This window comes from Phoenix dactylifera, chromosome 12 (genome assembly GCF_051530095.1).
Source record: "Phoenix dactylifera cultivar Ajwa chromosome 12, Ajwa_hap1_PhDact_Kaust_v1.1, whole genome shotgun sequence".
Lineage (NCBI taxonomy): Eukaryota > Viridiplantae > Streptophyta > Magnoliopsida > Arecales > Arecaceae > Phoenix > Phoenix dactylifera.
In genome coordinates, this window is record NC_143201.1 from 21,743,292 (window position 1) to 21,763,265 (window position 19,974).

Here is a 19,974-nt window from a genome sequence, read left to right on the forward strand (position 1 = left end):
ATTTAAGATATGACATGCACATCTAATATGCAGTAAATTTCCATCTAATATGGGATGCAATGAGTCTTTTAATAATACAACAGCAGAATTATTATTAGATGCATTATCAAAAGTAATAGACATAATTTTATCATTAATATTATATGAACATGCAGTTTGATAAATTATATTTGAAATTTGTTGCCCAGAATGTGGAAAATCAAAAGCACGAAAAGCAAGAATACGTTTATTTAATTGCCAATCATTATCAATATAATGAGCAGTAATGGCAATAAAACAATTACTACCTACAGATGCTGACCAAATATCAGAAGTTAATGAAATTTTTACATTTAAAGTAGAAAGTGTTTCAATTAAATTTTGTTTCATTGCTAAAAAATTGGTCATAGCTACTCTTCTAAATGTACGCCTACTAGTTCTTTTGTAAGCAGGTTGTAGGTTTAATTGAACATATTCTTCAAAATTAAAAGATTCACATAAACTAAAAGGTAATTCATCCTTAACTATCCATTTTACAAGTGCTTTTCTTTGATTTTCATGATTATATGCAAAATTACCTACAAGTAATCCCCCTTGTATATTAAGGGTACTTTGAGTTTGAGCATGAGAATCATGCATCCTATGACTCTCTTGATGTCTTTTTAAATGCCCTGTTCCCCCACTACTACTACAACTATAAAGTTTGGCACATTTTTTACATTTAGCTTTCCAGACTCCCTCAACCATAACTCTATCAAATTCATTCCATACAGTACTAGTCCTCTTACGAGAAGAGGTTTGACCTTCACTCGGTTCACCAGTTCTAGAAGAACTAGGAACAGGGGGTTGGGGATTAGTTTCTTCTCCCTCAGAAACAGGAATGCCAAACTGACTTTCCTCAAAAGATGACATATCTATGATTAATTCAAAAAATAAAAACTAACCGCAAGGAGGAATTGAGTAGAGGGTCGGAGGGCAGAGGCAGAGCCGAGATTCCGAGCTTCCTCTTGTGCTCTCAACAGAAGCGACCTTCTCTTCTCAACAGGAACCTCCTCTTGTGTAGCACTTTAAATTGCTAGAAGAGCACTTTAGAAGAGAGAAATAATAGCAGTAGAGAAGGAGAGAATGAGAGGTTTGGTGTGGTGAGAATGAGGGAGGAATGGGCTATTTATAGAAGCCCAAAAAATTTTTTTCCCAAAATACCCCTCAATTCAGCCGTTATTGGACTGTTGGGAGGGGTAAAAGGGTCATTTTCACGAAAATAGCCGTTGGAAACGGCTATTTTCCTCCCCCCTCTCCAGACGGGCCGTGCCAGGCACGGCCCGTCTGGAGACGTTGCGGGCCGTGCCTGGCACGGCCCGTTTGCGCCCGTTACGGGCCGTGCCTGGCACGGCCCGTGGCGTGCCGTGCCCGGCCCGGCCCACCAATAGAGGGGCCTGGGGCTGGGCCGGGCTGGCCTTCCGTGCTGGACGGGCCGTGCCGGGCACGGCCCGCTTCATAAGCGGGCCGTGCCGGGCACGGCCCGCTTCATAAGCGGGCCGTGCCAGGCACGGCCCGTTTAGTTTCACGGCCCGTTTAGTTTTTGGGCCCGGGGGGCCTGGGCCGGGCCGGCCCGGCACGGCCCGTTGCCCACCTCTATGTCTATCCTCATCCGATGAGCGCGGTGTTAGTTGACAAATAAATTAAGCTGCTCGGCCTTTAAACAAAGCAATCAATGTCCACCAAACTGAGTTGAAATTTCTCACTTAAAAAAAAAAAATTCAGTTGCAGAATTTTTTTTCTGAAAAAAAAGATAGGAGGAGACCCATTTATATTATGATTATTTACCTTTAGATTTTAAGGACGCACGATTCAAAAATTGAATCCAGAATCCTTGAATGCTCGACATAGAATATGATCACTGGAGCAAATTTTGGTCCATACTCATTTCTGAAACATGAGTATGATAAATCGCTAGACAATGGAAGTGGAGGAATCCAAACATGAGCAAACCAAGGTCGACATTTGTTCCTAGAGGCATAGCACAATAACTAGAATGCGTTTGCTTCTCCAAATCTACGTCTTGTCGCAGACCCCCCTAGCCTGTGGTGTGCTCTAAGACGAGCACTCCATTTTTTGCAAAGATACTCCTCTTTCCTTTTATCTATTCCTCAAACAGCTTTCTCTGGAATTAGACCCGCCAAGTTCTACTCCTGAAATCTGAGGAGGAGCAGAAGAAAGCCACAAAGCATACAGATGATAAAAGTTGCTACCGTAGAGGATGAAACACTAGCAGGCACACGACGCCGAAAGTATGATACCAGTAACCACTTAGATACAACTAAATGTCAACCTTTTATTTCCCGGTCAACTCCTAGAGTCAAAAAACTTTGCCAAGAACATTTCAATGTTCTTGTGAGATGACATGCAAATATTGGTCAGTCTAAATAACACACCAAACTCTGAAAAGGAAATATATTTTTTTTAAAAAAAAAAATCAAGCAATCAGACCATTGTGCTGAATGATTGTTAAAGAACTAGAGAGAAATCAGTACTAGATTACCTGTAAAACCGTGGTGATCAATTGATAGCTGAGGATAGAAATAACAAGAGAAAATAAGCACCACTAGCAATTAAGATCAGAAGCTTGGCAAACTCTACTGAAGATGTTTTAACTGAGTTGTTCACATACAGGTCATCAGAGAAACAACAAAACATACTTTCATATATATTTATATCTATTTATTTATTTCCATCACAGAAAACATAAAAGGTGGTAAGCCCTCATTACAAAAAGAAACCCAAAAAATGCTTTACAGCTGCTGCTCTCTGAAGAGTCAATATGGAGGTGAAGCAGTTGTTGTTTGAGAAGATGATGAGGTGGTAGGGGAAGCTGAATTGGTAGCACCATCATCTCCACTGCATCTACCTTCTGAATGTAGTGGCCCAGTGGGAGAACTATGTGACGGCTTCTCACGCTGCTGCTTTTGGTATCTCAGATCTGATGGCAGCGATGCAACAGGAGCATAAACTCCATTTGGGGAAGCACCAGCACCAGCACCATGGGATGGTTGTGCTGCTGCGGATGCAGCAGGAGCAGCTGCATAATCCGGCGGTGGGACCCATATTCCGCCGACAACTACAAACTGCGGGGCCAGGGGATTGCTAGTGCTGCTGCTCTGGACTGCTAGGTTTGGCCGTCTAGCATGCAGCCGGTATTTCTGAAACAACAAAACGATTTGAACATGTAAAAAGATTGAAGCACAAAATTGTTCATCCAAGCACTAGAATATACAGTGCTTTGTCTCAAGTAAACTACTGTCAGGAGAATGTGTGCTGATTGTGGGGTTCGGTGCTTATGCTCAGTAGCTTATGCAACATCATGCTGGAACAAAATTATCACAAAATTTTCCCAAAAAAGTAAGACTCCACAGAGTCACAGGGAACTTGATCAAAGCAGGTTCCTTAGTTCGTGTGTACTTTGCTAAGAGATTGTGATTCTAAATTGAATCAAAAGAACAAACTTGAGTTGTACGCATTTTGCAGACTTGTTCCTATTCTAGCGAGCATGCGAGCAATTGATATTATGCTTAAAAGAGGAAGGAGATTATGGTGCAGACAGTAATAATAAGGTTTCGATTGCCATGGCATGCACGCAGAAAAAATAACAAAAGGAAACTGGCCTCCAAAAAAGTAACCCTAGTTGAGGACGGACCAACCATAGCAGTGTTGGACACTAAATATGGTTGCCAAGGTTGGCAGCCTAAAATATGAAATTTCAGATGAGAAGCCTCCTCCCATCTCCCCAGTCGATCAGTGGAAACAATTAGTGGGTCCGTGAAGATAGTGATAAGAGTGTAGCATAACATTGTTCATTGGAGATGCCAATCTACCAATAGTCACTAGTATTACAAGCATCGTTCATATTCTATAGAAAATTATAGACATGAGAAAAGGGCATGCAGGCCAATGGCATCAACTCTAGGACTCCACCGCCATTGGTTTGTAAATTGGAATCCTGGCAAACATGTAGATGTTTAGTAACATTAAAATGTACAAGATTAGTCGATAACCAGGATGACCAATTGCGAGAGTCCAATTCGAGCTAGACGACAAGAAGAGCAGCTTAAATTATAGCCAAGGGTGGCCCAAGACCAGAAGCATCAAATGTCCAGGGGAATCAAAGAAAGAGAATAAACCTAGCAGCAGCAAGGGTCTAATTAAAAAATGAAAAAATCCCTGGGCATCCGATGCTCTGTGGGTCATCATCAAGAATTAATCAAATCCGCAATGAAATGCAACGACCAGGGGCGGCTAATTCTACGGTTTTTTATTTCAAATCACCAGATTCTGCAATCCTAACATCAACAATAAAAATTTAGAGTAAGAATCCAATGATTCAAATTGATGCAGATGTGATTTACCTGCAAATGACTCTTGACTTCGTCGTTGGTGAGACCGTCCACCTTCATCATCTCCCGGATCTGCTTCGGCGTCGCCGCTGCAACCAGTTCCATTTCCAATTTTAGCAACATACAGAACATACCAGCAATTAATTTATCTCAATTTTAGAATGATTGATAGTTTTTTGAGACGCACCGTGGGAGCCGCCGAGCTGGTCGAGGGCGTGGAGGAACCGGCGGTGGAGCTCCGCTGACCAGCAGCGCCTTGCCTTTCTGGGAGGCTGGGACTGGCCCTCCTTATCCTTCTCTTTCTCCCCACCAACGCCGCCGCCTCCTCCACCGCCCACCGTAGATGAGCTCGCCGCCGGCGCCGCCGGGGCGTGCTTCCCTCTTTCAAATGGGTGAAAGGCTCCGCCGATCTTCTTAGCATTCACCGCGATCGGCCTCTTCGGAGGATCCTAATTAACATACCACCAGTAAAACGCGATTTAGAGGAATAGAAAGATAAAAAAGGAAAAAAAGCTGTAGTAGGGTTTTTTGTTTCTTTTTTTGGGTAAAAATAGTAGTTTTTTTTCCTCACCCCTTTAGGGAGTGAGTGGTCGGTCTCCTGGTTCCAGAGCTGGACCGATCGGAGCCAATCCGGCTTCTTCTCCGATCTCTCTTGTTCCATCTCCATAAAGCCGCCCTTCTCCTCTTCGGTCGAAGAGGAGGTCGGCTTCAAAGGGATGAACTCCTCCAGCACGGGCCCATCCGTCACCGTCTCCTCGCTGCTCCAGATCTGCATCCTAATGCTCTCGATCGCTGCAATTAAAACCACCATCACCACCACCCTATTCCAGAAATAAAACCAAAAACAAGAAATAAAAGAGGAAAAATGGAGGAACCTTGGGTGACGAGTTGGAGACAGAGGGGGAGCTCGCGCTGGAAGACCTCGATCTTCCGGCGCTCCTCCTCGAGCGCCTCCACGTACTCCTGGCACTTCCGTGCGCGCTCCGCGAAATCCATGGAGAAACAGCACCGCGGATAATAGAGGAGATCTCGGGACGACCAAGGCGCTGAAATATAATGGGACACCGCTTCGATCGGACCGGAAATAGAAAGGAGAGGGGTGGAAAAAGAGGGGCCGAATAAAGGATCTTGAAGGTGGAGGAGAGAGAGAGAGGAATAAACTTAGTTAAGAAGGAAACTGCAAAGATGTAGATAAATGAGATGAGAGGGAGGGGGGAATCGAGGTCGCGCCGTCGCGTACGTTACCGAATCTTTGATGGAGGGGGGGGGGGGGGGGGGGTCGGAGTCGGTGTTGAATATTCCGCGCGGGATTCCTCTGCGATGAGCTGGCATTGACGTCAGCAGGAGGATGAAGAGATAAGATCGAAGCCTCGACTCACCGCGCTCGGCCCCCTCGGTTCGTGCCCGAGATAGGCGGTAAGACGTAGCTATCGATCAGAAAATGGACGGCTCAGAATTTAGCGAGGAGATGAAATCACGAAATGAATTGTCTTTATTGTGTTTCTTTTATTTTTATGTCGGGTTCCGTTGCCGGTGCCTCTTGGGGATGCGAAAGGCCGCCTCCTGTACTTCGTCCTCGGGGAAACGGCCGGCTTGCTTGGCTGCCAGGTCTGGTGTTCCGCGGGAACGCGTTAGTGGGATTGGAAGGCGGATGGGCGGGTGAGGTTGGAAGGTATATCCCTATATATCCGTACCACCTGATGGGACAAATGATGGTTTGGAGGGCACCGCGACGTACAACTTCTTCCCGTTTGTTTCTACTTTTTTTTCCGGTTTGTACCGCTTGGGGCGCCTTGGCACGGAGTAAATGGTGTCCCCTCTTTATGTCACTTTCTCTCATGAATCTTTCCCGTGAGAATAATCGGGTATGAAAAAATAAATTTTATATCAAATTATTATATTTAGTAAAAAATAGATAAAATGATAGTGAAATAAATAATAAATAAAATAAATACCATCAATAGATGGTATTTATTTTTTTTACAGGATTACCAAGTAAAAATAATCTAAATATATTATTTTTAACAAAAATATATATTATATTAATATTAATTACTAAAAATGATTAACAAATATTATTTATTAATAATTAATATATTTATATATATAGTAAACTAAACTAAAATTTATTTACTATAAGAAATATATTTATTAACAAAGGTGTATATATTTTAATATATAGTGTTTATGTAAGTGGGCCATAAATAGCCAAAAAATAGACCGGAAAAAAAATTGTTGTTACCTCAACTTTTATCCAAAAAAATTATTAAAAATTTGACAATATTTTTATATAAAATTGTTTCTAACTAAATATATTAATATTTTTCGATACTTGTTTTCATAGTAATTTTTTTTCAATTAAATATGGTAAAATTTATTTTCCTCTACAATTATTTTTTCGATTTTAAGAGTTGTCAGATTGCTATGTAGTCTGACATACCCCTACTAGGGGAACCCTTAGGCATGGTTATCAATCTTTCACATTGGCCAAGATATATTGATAGTTAAGTTAAAAAGCACAGGGAGTATATGAAATCAATATCCTCATTGCTGAGATCTCGGTCCCAATATCGGTTCGGATCAGCAGGAGACGCCCTAATGGCTACCAAGAAAGGGGATGTGGTCATATGTCGAGCAACAGATTCAGTAAGTTGAAGGTCCTACAGAATATTTAGTATGCATCCAGCGAATACATGAAAAGCCAAGTCCATGACAATACCATCATCCTGGGCAAGATAAGAATATAATGAAGAAAGTAATGATCTGCTACAAATCTTCTCATATCGAGTACACGACGTGTAATGATCAATCTATATACTGCACCAACCTTCTCAGACCGAGTGGACTGGACAATTGTAATAACAAACTTTCTAGGCATAGTTCTTGTAACATTACTCAACAAATAGTAGCTTCCATCACTTCAGGTAATGGAAATTGATTCGCATAATTATATTTTTTTCACTCGTCATAAATTTTAATTTTTTAAAATATTTAGACATTGTTTAAACATGGCGACTTAGAAAATTGGAGATTGATTCAGATAATAATATTTCACTGGACATTGTCTCCCTCAGTGTGAGCCAAAAGAATCGGCCAGTAAAAACTTTGTTTCCCAAAGCAATAAAAATTGGTTGTTTACCAGAAAAAAAAAAAAAAAGGAGAAAAAAGCAACAAATATTGGGTCCTAGCTAGTTTAGATGCGCGTTGGACTAGGATCTATTATAAAAGGTAAACTAGGATGTAATCTGAAATAATGCACACGATACTGTTCTTGAAATACAATATAGAATAAATATAATAAAATAATTAATATAATAGAATAAAATATAATATATAAATAAATAAATAAATTTAAAATAAATTTCTGATATTAGTATATGATAATTATCATTATACAAAATTCTAATAGCATATATATAGTAAAATAATATATTATAATTAAATAACAAGATCATGATTCAATCTGTGTGTAATCAAAAATAGAAAAATATAGCATCTAGGAGACATTTAAGTGTGATATAACAGGTTATTAGTGGTTGTATTTTTATTTTAAGTAAGAGCATTACCATAAAAATGTGATAGAAATTAATAATATTAGTATAATGTAATGACTTGCATGGGATATGGGCACGTACAGAATTAAAAAAAATATTTTTTATTAATATCAATATACATTGTTATTAATGATGTCATTAATTTCTATATTAATTCAGTACAACTAATAAAAAATTATTACATATAGTTCAATAAGCTAATGAACTTTTTAATTAATGATATTATCTTATTTTGATAATATATATATATATATATATATTAATAATATTATTAATATGGACGTCCATATGGCGAATGGAGGGTTTTACATAAGCAGAACTTGCATTTTAGCATATGTGCGTGCGTGTATGCACAGGGCTGGCCCGAGCTCTAGGCAACCGAGGCGGTCGCCTAAGGCCTCGAACCAATAGAAGGCCTCCGGGAGGCTAACTAAAAAGAAGTAAAGGCCCCATATAAAACGGAAACAGGAGCCACTATGAGTCTTCCCCCTTGATGGAAGGGGGGTGGAGAGTTTCGTGGCCTGCAGAGGGGCAATTTGGGAAGTTGGGGATAGTAGTTTTGTTTTGGGTGGAGAGAGAGAGATGAGGGATTTGGTTGGCTTGATACACGTCTGAAGCCACTCTTATCTTTCATCCCTTCTCTTTTTTGGTTTTGGTCTAGGTTTTCCTTCCCTCACATTACTCCTGATCCAGCTGGGCCATTAGGAAGAAAGATAGGGGGATTGGAGATGGACTTCTTGGAGGGTAGAGAAAGAAAAGGAGGGAGGGGGGGTTGAATGGCTGCTGTGCTGTGATGTTGCAGTGGCTGCTTGGGTACTCACCTGAAGGGGAGATGGTGGGACGGAACTTTTATTAATTAGATGGAGTGAATTTCCCATAATGCCCCTACTTTCTCTTGTAGATAGATTTCTTTCTCGACAAATTCTTTTCTTTACCTTGACCATGAAGTGCCATGGGATAACCTTTTCCTACTCTGCTCTTGCTTGACATGGTAAACAGTACTGCGAAGCATTATCTCAATTATTTAATCAGTTTTATGGGCCCTTCCTTAAGCATAATTACTTTTCCATACTTTTATTCAAATATTATATTAAATTGAAAAAACTTTTTATCTATCTTTGTTGTATACATGTATTTTTGTTAAAATAATGTACTTGATGGCTATCTATTTTCATATCTTTTTTCTAAGTATTTTATACTTATTAAAAAAATTTATTATTAAAAAAAGACCTCATTTACTGAATCCGACTTAGGCCTCCAAATGTATTGGGCTGCCCGTGTGCATGCATGCATATATAACTTATCTATATGAGGTCCAGCTATTTGAGAAATTGAGTGGATCATAAATTTAGATGTCCCACCATGCGTATGGACTCCAGGCATAATTATGTTAAGAAAGCAACCCTGGTGATGATACCATCTAAAGCGATAGGTTGTGGTTTGCAATGGAGAAATGAGATTGGTTTGTTCAGTGATTCTTACTTGCAGGATAGTTCAACATACAGCCTAATTGATCATCTTAAAGGGTCCTCTTTCATGCAGATTGGGTTAAAATTGAAGTCTCTATGCGGAAGCAGTCTGACAAAATTGATGCATATATCTGAGGCCAGACAAATTCTCAATTTTATAGGTGGCAAACCTCGCGAACAATTTGCTGGTACCTTTTAGGACCTTTTATTTCATTTTCGCTGGCTAATGATTCCTATCTGGGCCCAAGTCCAGGCCCCAGGCAAACCGAGCCCGTTTATTTTTACATGCACCAACCCTGCCTCAACGATCTACGCCTACTCCGTCGCCGCTTTTATCTTCCTTTTTTTTTTTTTTTTTTTGTACATGCATACAGCTGGGAAACCTGGATTAGTTATCGACTTCTACTAATTCCGGGCGCTAAGAATTATACCCTATGACACGGCATCAGCAATGCACTACACCAATCAGATTTTTCGTTTTCATGAGCTCCATTTACCATACAGCTCATCTTGGATTGCCGCTCTTCTCACCTTATCTCGAATTTCACTGATGTAATACATCTGGTATAGGATATAATTTCTCTCATGCATGCTTGATTGGTCTATGCTACTATAGACCTACTCGCATAAATGGGTGTTTAAAGGGTAGGGATGTACTTAGATAAACGGGTGCTTAAAGAGTAGAGTTGTAAATGAAAATGGATATCCGAATATTTAGTGGTTTTTACCGAAATTAAATAGGAATGGTTTCGATGATAAGTTTAAAAATAAAAAAACTATTTAGTTTCAGTTATGATTTTGGTAGTCCCTTGTGAAACCGGACCCGAAACCAAATCCGATATCAAACTCGGAACCGAACCCAATACCGGATATATCTAATATTTAATACCCTTTATATTTAGTGTACATCTAAATTATTACTAATTTTATGAGAATAGCTATCACATAATCCTAGCCCCTTATAATCATGGGTTAAACTCTATTCATTTTTAATTAGATTTTGGGCCGGGCCTATGTAAGCTCTCTCCACCATCACCATCATTTGCTCCATCATGACCAGCAGCCTTTGTCTGGTCTTTTGCTGGGAGCACTTGATATGAAGTGATGGTTTTGGGTAGGATCTTAGCTCGGGCTTTCGGTTCCGTAGCCTTTGTCAAGGCCCTCGAGGCTTGGCTCTTCTCCGGACTGGTGATCACTCGGTCTACTTCGCTTCTGTGAGCAAAATCTCTTTCTTTATCTCCATTCGAAGTGTTATTATTCCCGGGTGTGATGGTGGAGCCTCCATTAGTAATCTTGGGGCAGCTATCATGATCACCTGCAGTACCGTCGGCAGCACTAGCCCAACCGTTCGACGAAAACCGGGTCCCTCATCTGTCTCAGGCCTAAAACAGGAGCAAAGCTTTTTTTTTTTTTTTTTTTTTTTTTGGGAGGGAAACTCTGCCCGCGTAGCAGTCCTCACTGGGCCCTCCTTCCATCAGGAAATGTTTGATGTGGTAGACGGGATGGCCATCCTTACTCACACTCTCCCCGACCTGTGGGTTGCTCCACGTGTGAGTACGTCACCCCAGCGCCACCTCGATACCGGCGGACCAGATGGCGACTCCACTGAGCAAACCAAGCGGGGAGCATCCGGTCTCCATATTTAATCGACGCCCGCGCGTTTCGAACTTGGGCCACTCCGGTGGAATCTTAGCTCTGTTCCAACCGTGCTACCACCTTGGTGGTAAGAGCAAAGCTCTTTCGAACACATGGTTAACCGCTCTTTTTCTCCCTCCCTTTCCCCTTTTTCACCTCAACCAGTGTAGAGCGAAGCAGTGGACCATGAAATTGTTTGGAGTGTCTTCTGAGGCAAAATACAATCAAAAAATAGTAATACCATAAACTTCTTTTCTCTTTTTAAACAATTAAATAGAATATCATTACAATTCATCGAGCAATAATAATCTTTATAATATACATAAGTAATTAACGAGCAAAATAAAAATCAAGCAATCCACGAATAAAAGACAGTATAACTTCTAACATGAAAAACCCATCAATGTAAAAGAAAAAACTACAAAATTTGCAAAAAAAATCTATTATTTAGAATAATAAAATTATAATAAATTCTTTCTTGTCCAATTAGAACTTGCACAAACATGATCAAGATTAAATCTTAGTTTCTACAACAAGAGCATTCATCACCAATAAAATTTCAGCAAAATCAAATAAAATCAATCATCCGATCATCCAACGAAATAACATTCTTGTTTTTAAATTTTTTTCCTCATGTTTTTATCATTGGCCTTGTTGTTCTTCCGTTTTCCCACAGTCACCGTATTCCAATAAGCCAAGCGGTTTTTGTGAAAAAAAACCATCATGTTGCTCTCTTATTATTTCAAATGATATGGTCCCATATGAGGAGGGGGAGACAATGCCGTCATCCAAGGAGGATAACAAAATTCTCGATCTTCCGTCCCCACGGCACCTGGTTCCTTTCATCCTTTGGTCAATTTTATAAGCCCCGAGATTGTTTTTCTTATTTTGAAATTTAATCTCCACCGATAGGCTTGGAGATTGGCATCTTCTTTTGAGTACAGCTTTGGCCACCCGGCTGATGTACCTCTAGAATTCCATTTGCTGATGTAGCACAAAAGGTTCAGCTGGCGTTGGCAATGATGGGTGCATTTCAAGTGTGTGGCTTGGCTGAATCATGAGATGCCACGGCAACGCGACGTTAATGTCACGAGAAACATGACGGGAATATCATTGAGGCGTCGTGGCCGGCATCTCTCTTCCTTTTAAGTATATATAATCAATCTTCGGCATCTTCTTTCCCAAATTACAAATTATAGAATAAAGACTGTGTGGGTCTTAAGATTTCCGTCACAATCAGAGCCTTACTCAAAAAATTTAGTTAAAACATGATATTTAGATATTTTAGTCTTACATAAATATTCAGAATCTACTCAAACAAAACTAGTATGGAATTAAATACACTTCTGCATGGATCCTCGGAGTTTATGAACAAAACCTTCAAGCATCTATTGGATGGGCAGACCAGTCTCTTGAATGATATGAGTTATGGGAATATGAATCATCATTATTTGGACTAACTAGTTGGAGAAGTTACGAAGGGGTCATGACCAAATTAATGACCTTATATTTCCAAATTGACTCTCGGCGCAACACCAAAGAAAGAAAGGTTCATGTGGCCTTCATCAAGGAATCGAATCAACCCCACATAAGTCCTTGCAAAAAAAAGTTTGGGCATCTAACTCAGCCTGTCCTTTAAATATTTCTTCAAGCATGAAAGCTGCAGCCTGAAGAACTTGGTCTCACATCCTCTTCTGCTTAAACTTGACTTCTCCATGAGCTTTGAACAACTTGGCGGAGGAGGAAAGTAAAGGTCCAACTCTTGTGTTGGCACATTTGGCACGAGCAAAACTCAAAAGAGTTTTTCTTAGAAAAAACACTCCTGTACGGCTTCTGTTTAGCAAAGAATTCTACACTCATTTCAGCACTGGGGAAACTTGAGTGCGGACAGCTTCAAGGAAGGTCATAACTCCTTTGACCACTTCACTGTTGAGGCCCAACCTGGGCAGCTAATCTTCATGGCACGCCTTTGTTCTTTCTCTGTAAACTTCCTTCTAATATCCCTCGGTTACAGCCTCCGTAAAGCTACTATGTAACTTATTTGTACTTGTATTCTTCGTCCCATAAATGCCATAAATTGGGGGAAGCAATTCGCTTTCTCCGTTTCTCCGCTCGTAACTCCTGCTTTACAACCTCTTCTGAGGTTAAGCAGACTGCAAGACGGCAGTGTAATCGTTATGACCCTGAATCGCTCCTAAAGGTAGAGCTTAGCGAGAAAAATCATGCTTACCATATGCATCTGAAGTCGGTAGCGTGAGGCTGATCCGTGGGCAGTGCGAAATGGTGGATTAAAAAGTTTTCTTGTACCTTCCTGAGTCCCCAGATTAACGGAGTGAGCCATGCATGAGAAAGAGCATGGTAGGCGAAATCAAGTTTAAAGTGATAGGGTGAATTGGATTAAAGCTCGTGGATAGGCGGAATCTGAGGCGCCATTGCTTCAACGGCCTGCAAGCTTTCCAGGACTGAGCTCGAGTTCAACGACATATATCTCAAAATTTTAGGGTTAAACTCCAATCCTTGGTTTGCATTCTATTCAATGATTAGTTCCTATCATCCAAAGTCCATTCCTAATCCCTTGTTCCGATGATCTTAGAATTTGAGTTTATTGCTAGTGCATAAAGAAAGACATTAGCATATGATATATGTAAAATAATCAGACGTTATAGAGTAGAAGTCAATAGAATATGGTTAGAATACCATTTTTCAAAAAATTAAGAAAACGTTCATTTTGAAACAAGGGCAAGGAATTCTTTTTTTTCCGAACATGAAGAAGAATAATTAGCCCAGAAATATGTTTCTTCACTCTGATGAACTCTTGCCCATTCCCCAAACTGAAACACTTGTCTCCACCAATCAAGCACAGCATCATATATATGTGCATGAAAAAAAAAATCAGAAATTTAATTGCCGGTCCTTCCATATATAGATTCCACTGTAATAGAAAACGCCCGTTGACCGACTGTGTAATTATCGGTTCATAGGAGTATTGCTTCCTTAACATCCGATCCCTATCCCATCCCTTCCCACTCTGAAATCTCTAACTCTATCCCCCTCCGCCCACCCCCTCACCCACTCAAAAGAAAAGAAGAAAAAAAAAAATCCTATCATCATGCGCTCGACTTCTACATCCCATCCTATCCACCAACTCCGAAGTAGGGATGGATAAATATAATCTCATATATCCTCACTTCGGGATAAAGCTCCACCGCACCAACTTGCAGCGCCATGTGTTGGGCTATGTTGCCTCTCGCGCTGCAAATTATATCCCAGTCCATGGAGGGACCGGGTGTTAATTTCCCCTCCCCCAAAAAAAAAATTGACAAAGGGCAAGCGTCTCATAAACAGCAAGGCAAATTTTTTTACAAATTAAGCCCATGCCACAAACTTCAAAGCAGAAACAATAAAGTTGAGGACATAGATCCGCACGGGGACGATGGCGAGGTCGCCATACCGTCAGGCCAGCAGCAGGTGGCGGCCATCTAATCTCGCCGGTATGCTCCCTGAGAACTGATACTTTTCTTCTTAGGCATCTTCTCAACTTTCTCTGCACCATCATCAGCCGCACTATAGTCCGTTGTTTCTGGTCTTTGTCTGGTCCTTGGCAGAGAGTTCTTCATGCGGAGTCCTGGCAGCGTCTTCTGCAGTCATGGGAGACCGGTCGCCGTGGTTTTGCTGTATGGCTCGGCTACTTGCATCAGCTTTGACCTCCGGCTTCTTCTGAGATGGGCCACCCTTGCTTGGCAGCATGGATTGGGTATTGGACTTCGCATGAGAATCACTTGCCTCCGTCACTGACTGAGCTGCATCGCCTTTGTCTGCATGCTTGGGCTCTGAAGGAGGGTGTGAATCACCGCTGTCCGGATGCTTAGACTTTAGGCGACGGGATGGGTCGACGTCGTTCGCTTCCTCGCCATGATCTGTTTCCGGCCTAAAGCATGGGCAAAGTTCTCTCCAACACATAGTGAACTGAGCTGCTCTCTCTCTCTCTCTCTCTCTCTCTCTCTCTCTCTCTCTCTCTCTCCACCACAACCAGTCCTGGGTGCGTTGGTTCACTTCCTAGTTACTGGGACGCCTGCAGAGGAATTTGGCTACTCCACATTAGCGTGAACCGAACGTCCCAAGTCATTGGCTACTTTATCATTAAGCGAAACTCTGGGATTCTCTCTCCATTGCATCTTATTCCTTTCTTCCTCTAATATACACTGCTGCTTGTTGGCCCACAACTTTAATTAGTTCTTGTAACAGCTAGCCTCCATCGACAAGCATGAAGCATGGCATCTCTTCTAATTAAAAGGGGCTCGGAATCTCCTTTCTAGACCCTAATTTATAGGCTGCGGATAAGGCTGACGCCTGAGAGTGATGTTTGATTGCTATACTTATAGGGTGGACCAGCAATTTGACAGCTTTCGTACCTTCATTGGTATTCTTTGCTGGCTGGTGAGAGGATTATTAGACCAGTAAAAATGATTCTTTATATATGTCTCTACATCCATTGGGTATTTTGTATACCAAAAAAAAAAAAAAATCTGATGATAATATTGGGATTGAGAATTGGGTTACTCATCTACTAAAAAGGGTCATGGAGTGGTTAAAGCAGAAGCATGAAAAAAAAAAGGAAGTAAAATAAAGCGTCATTTGTTTTTAAGAATTCAAATTGCATCTAAGTGATCGAGGAGAACGATCACCATTGTTGTTCTAGATCAATTTGGTTGGTTCAGATATATCTGGACATCAAAAAGATAAAAAAAAAAAAGAAAATGCACGGACATCAAAGATGAATTTCGATGGAAGCATGGCGGGGGACAACGCCTCTGGAGAGTGGGCTTTGTGATCAGGGGCCTGGGACGCAGATTTATTGCAGCGGAAGAATAAAGTACACCAGGTCTGACCGCAGTAGGAGCGGAACTATGGATAGCCTAGGAGGGTATTCAGTATGCTATACAGGTGCGGGGGGTTGATTATCTATGCGTTGAGGGGGACTCCTCCGTATTAAATTGACTGGATTCGGAGAGCGGATAGATACGAGGATGGCCACCCATTGATATGGGACACCCGCAGATTGGTGATGAAGTTGATCTCCTGCTAAATAGCTCATGTGTATCGGAAGGCGAATAACGCAGCTGACTGGTCGCCTCTCATATAGCCCGACATTCTGGGAAGGCTATTTGGACTGGTTTAGATTGTATTCCACATCCACTGTTCTGTTTACTTTCATTTGATCTGGCAAATTGTACTCACATTAGAATTATATGAATTGAAAAGCCGTTATTGACAAAAAAAAAAAAAGCCAAATCTAGCTTGTAGCAGTAACTTTCTATATGTGCACACAACTTTGCTTGCACAGAGAGAGAGAGAGAGAGAGAGAGAGAGAGAGAGAGAGAGAGAGAGAGAGAGAGAGAGAGAGAGAGAGAGAGAGAGAGCATGGATGAAAGCACAGCGTAGCATTTGGCCGAAAATCCACATGCATTCTTCCACTCTCCAACGTGGACTGATGGAGTCCACCCTCCCAAAAGAAAAGAAGCACAAAACTAACCACCAAAGGAAAGAGTTCGGCTTTAGCAAAAAAAAAAAAAAGGAAAGAGTTCGGGTTATATCTTTTGTACGAACGAATGATTGATCTTTTATACATTCCCACGCAGCTCTCAAAGCACTCAAAAGTGCCTCATTCACTGGTGGATTGATGCGAAGGAAGGAAGCGGCAGCCGTATGCGCCTCTATTCTGGTGTGTGCACATAGAATATATAATTAACTGTATATATTATAATAAGTAAAAGCATCAGAATATGTGATTGTAAAGGCCAGGAAAAACGAAGGCAAAGCATCAGCCATCATAAAAAAATGCACTAAATTCCACCGTCATCTCTTTTACTCTTTCATGCAAAAAGATTAATTAAAGCATCAAACGTTAAGCGCTCAGCAGAGGAGAAGTAAAACGCAAAAAGTGCTGCTAAAAAATATTTCTTTAAAAAAATAATTTCGCATTAGCTTCAAAGATCACCCAACTCATTGTAGCAAATCAAATTCTAGCAGCTTGCATTAAAAATCCACCAACAATCGTTGCCAAGGACCTAATAACTCCCAACAGACAGCAAACAGGAAACAGCATCAAATAACATCCAACAAAATAAAAATAAAAAATATAGAACATAATAAATTAAATTTCCAACAACAATAGAAACATAAAAAATAAGATTATTATTTTTAAGTAATCAAATGTTCTTTAAATTAAAAAAAATAATCAATTAAAAAATAAACAACCAAACATTATAATACATAATCTTTTATTTATTAAATTTTTTTATAAAAAAATTATGAAAAGTTATATATATTTAGATTGAGTTTGACATGCCGTACCTCTTCATGCATCTGCATGCATCCGACATTAAGGCACACGAGAAAATCCCCTCTCCGCAAAATCAACACCTCAAAGACCTGCTGATCAATGAAGTAAAGAAGACAATCCGGCCGCAAGCGATCCCAACTGACCGTGCTTCCTCTCCGGCAATTATAGAGCGAAGCCGGGAGCACTCAAGGCAGAGAAGAAAGGGAAAAGAGAGAAGAAAACACTCCCAAATCAACGTCAGGAAGATTAGAGAACTTGGAAGGTGAAAAAAATGATTCAGCCAGACCAAAAAAAAAAGACAACCCTAACCACCCAGTCCATGTTAACCCGGACCGGAACTCACCCACCCGCTCAAAACAAGGGCGCCAGGACTGGCCTTTGCGCCGTGGGCCAAAACAGAGGGCACGCCCATCATTGTGCTAAAGCACAAGGGCAACCAGAGACCAAAAGAGAAATTTGGCCTCCCAGGAATATTCCCGGAATATGTCGGCCTGGATTTTAATCCAAGCCCATGGACTTGAAAGCTGGGCAGAGGTTCTTCGAAGCAGTCGGGTATGAAAAAATATGGACAAACCAGGAATCCGATCTAAATCGATCTTTCCAGTCCGGTTTATATTAATTTTTTTTAATTTGATTTGATGTTGGTTTGAGAAAAGCTTGAGTCAAAAAGATTTGATTCAGTTTTGACTTTTGATTTAAATTTTTAGAAAACTGATTCAAGCTGACCCACATCCAACCCATATGTATATATATAAATATATATATGCCCATCCCAACTCATTTGCCTATATATTATATTAATTATTAATTTTTCTTATATTTTCTTCTGTATATAAGATAGAATTTTTAGGTTTAGACTTAGCTTAGCTTGTGTAATCCAAATTATTGAACATCAACCAGATATGATATAGAATTTTTATATTTAGACTTAGACTAGTCTCTTTAGCTCAACCAATTAAACATCAATCTGATAAATTAAATTGAATCGAAGCGAATTTCTCAGGTCGATTTTAGACAGTTTTGTAGATGATTAGTTTGATTTTGGTTTTAAAAATTCAGTTTAAATTGGTACGGTTTTAAATTTATCTCCAAATTGACTCGACCCAACCCAACCCATACAGGCCGTTACTCGGAAGGTGGCATTCTCGACATTTTTTCAGAAAAAAAGATATGATGGTAATTGATTTAGAGCTATGGCAATAGAATACATGAGCTCTATTTAACGGGACTTAACAATCAAATATAACATCCTCCTAAAAATAGTAAATTTAATCAAAACATTTCAAGGAGTAGACTCCAAAAGGTTGTTCCATTGCAATCTGGATGTCAAATGTTTGAAACATGCAATGACTGCAACCTCATGCATCACAATGCCCTTCTAAAATTAAAGCTTTCTAGCTGGCTAAATTGTGACATTATTTGTTGTACCACTTCAATATCATTCCATCCAGGACCTGTTTGGAATGCTCGTTGATCAAAATGTTAACGAAATTCATGTGCTACAAGTTATTCACCTCTAATTGTGGTTTGGCCCAACAAGTATGGTTCCAACCATAAAAATGGATAAGCTATGCTCTGCAAATGCAATGTAACCCAACCAACCGGCCCATATCATCCAATCTCATGACATTTTAAGGTATTCGTACCATACGTGGTCATTGGTATAAAACATTGTGGCAAGTTTCTCTTAACTTGATGACCCTTTCAATTGAGGCACGGGCACCCTCCATAATAGGTTGCAGGATACCGCATTCTTCTCTAAATTCAGAAAAAAATGATTACCCCGCGCAGGTACATAAATTCATGGCAAGAGATTGAAACTGATGTCATTCACATGATGGGCAGATAGTTTGTATTTATAAACATGCAAATTTTTTCTTGTGCCCAGAAATATCAATCAAGTCCTGAAAAAACGGATTGAACCAAACATTTGGAAAGCTAATACTAGCAAGCTCAGATATATAAGGATCATTATTTAAGTATTCGCAAAAAATATTGTAAAACAATATGGAGAGGGACCAACAAATTTAGACCAGACGATATAGAGATTACAATTATAATGTAATTAAAAATAATAAGAAAACAAGAAAATAGAAAATTTACGAGTAATTTGTTGGGGCCGTCTCCAAGAAATGGCACCCTCCAAAAATATGCGTATGCTGCTTTGAGTGGCGAGCACACGGTATTCTTTAGTAAAAGGCGAAAGAATAGTTCGCTCTGTGCCCACCACGCAGCTGCGTGATTCCAAACGACCGCGGCCGTGAGCTATTTGTAGCACCTGGAAACGAGACATGAATGTCGTTAGTCGATATGGGACTAATCCCGGAAGCATTAACTTTTGCCCGCTCTCAAGCTGGAGCGAGAACGGCCCCGAAGCAACAGAACAAGAAACCGTTAGGCTACGTGACTAACCGTTGGAGGTAAATCTGATATGCCATCGATGACGCCAGTAGATACTCCCAGTACGCGCGGAAGTCTATACTAGGAATTGAATCCATGGGTCCTGAGCGACATGCATGTGATGAGTCCAGCAGGAATTCGATTAGCGCTCGAACAGGATATTCGCCGTCAGTTGTAGGAGCTGGGGTCAGGTCCAGTGCTTG

General features: G+C 40.5%; 1 protein-coding gene, 1 long non-coding RNA gene and 1 other non-coding gene across 3 annotated transcripts; all 3 read right to left on the reverse strand.

The window, feature by feature from the left end:
* Positions 1 to 2,656: 2,656 nt before the first annotated feature.
* LOC103701863 (transcription factor NIGT1) lies at positions 2,657 to 5,627 on the reverse strand. Its single transcript, XM_008784075.5, has 5 exons — positions 5,246 to 5,627; positions 4,942 to 5,162; positions 4,558 to 4,819; positions 4,383 to 4,459; positions 2,657 to 3,179 (listed from the first exon to the last, which is right to left on the reverse strand). The coding sequence occupies exons 1-5, from the start codon at positions 5,364 to 5,366 to the stop codon at positions 2,796 to 2,798; spliced, it is 1,065 nt and encodes a 354-aa protein (XP_008782297.3). The 5' UTR covers positions 5,367 to 5,627; the 3' UTR covers positions 2,657 to 2,795.
* Positions 5,628 to 14,366: 8,739 nt separating this feature from the next.
* Positions 14,367 to 19,766, reverse strand: LOC148700483 (uncharacterized). Its single transcript, XR_015972228.2, has 2 exons — positions 17,383 to 19,766; positions 14,367 to 16,248 (listed from the first exon to the last, which is right to left on the reverse strand). It is a non-coding gene; the product is annotated as an uncharacterized LOC148700483 (long non-coding RNA).
* LOC148700484 (U5 spliceosomal RNA) lies at positions 19,492 to 19,607 on the reverse strand. Its single transcript, XR_015972498.1, has one exon. It is a non-coding gene; the product is annotated as a U5 spliceosomal RNA (small nuclear RNA).
* Positions 19,767 to 19,974: the final 208 nt, after the last annotated feature.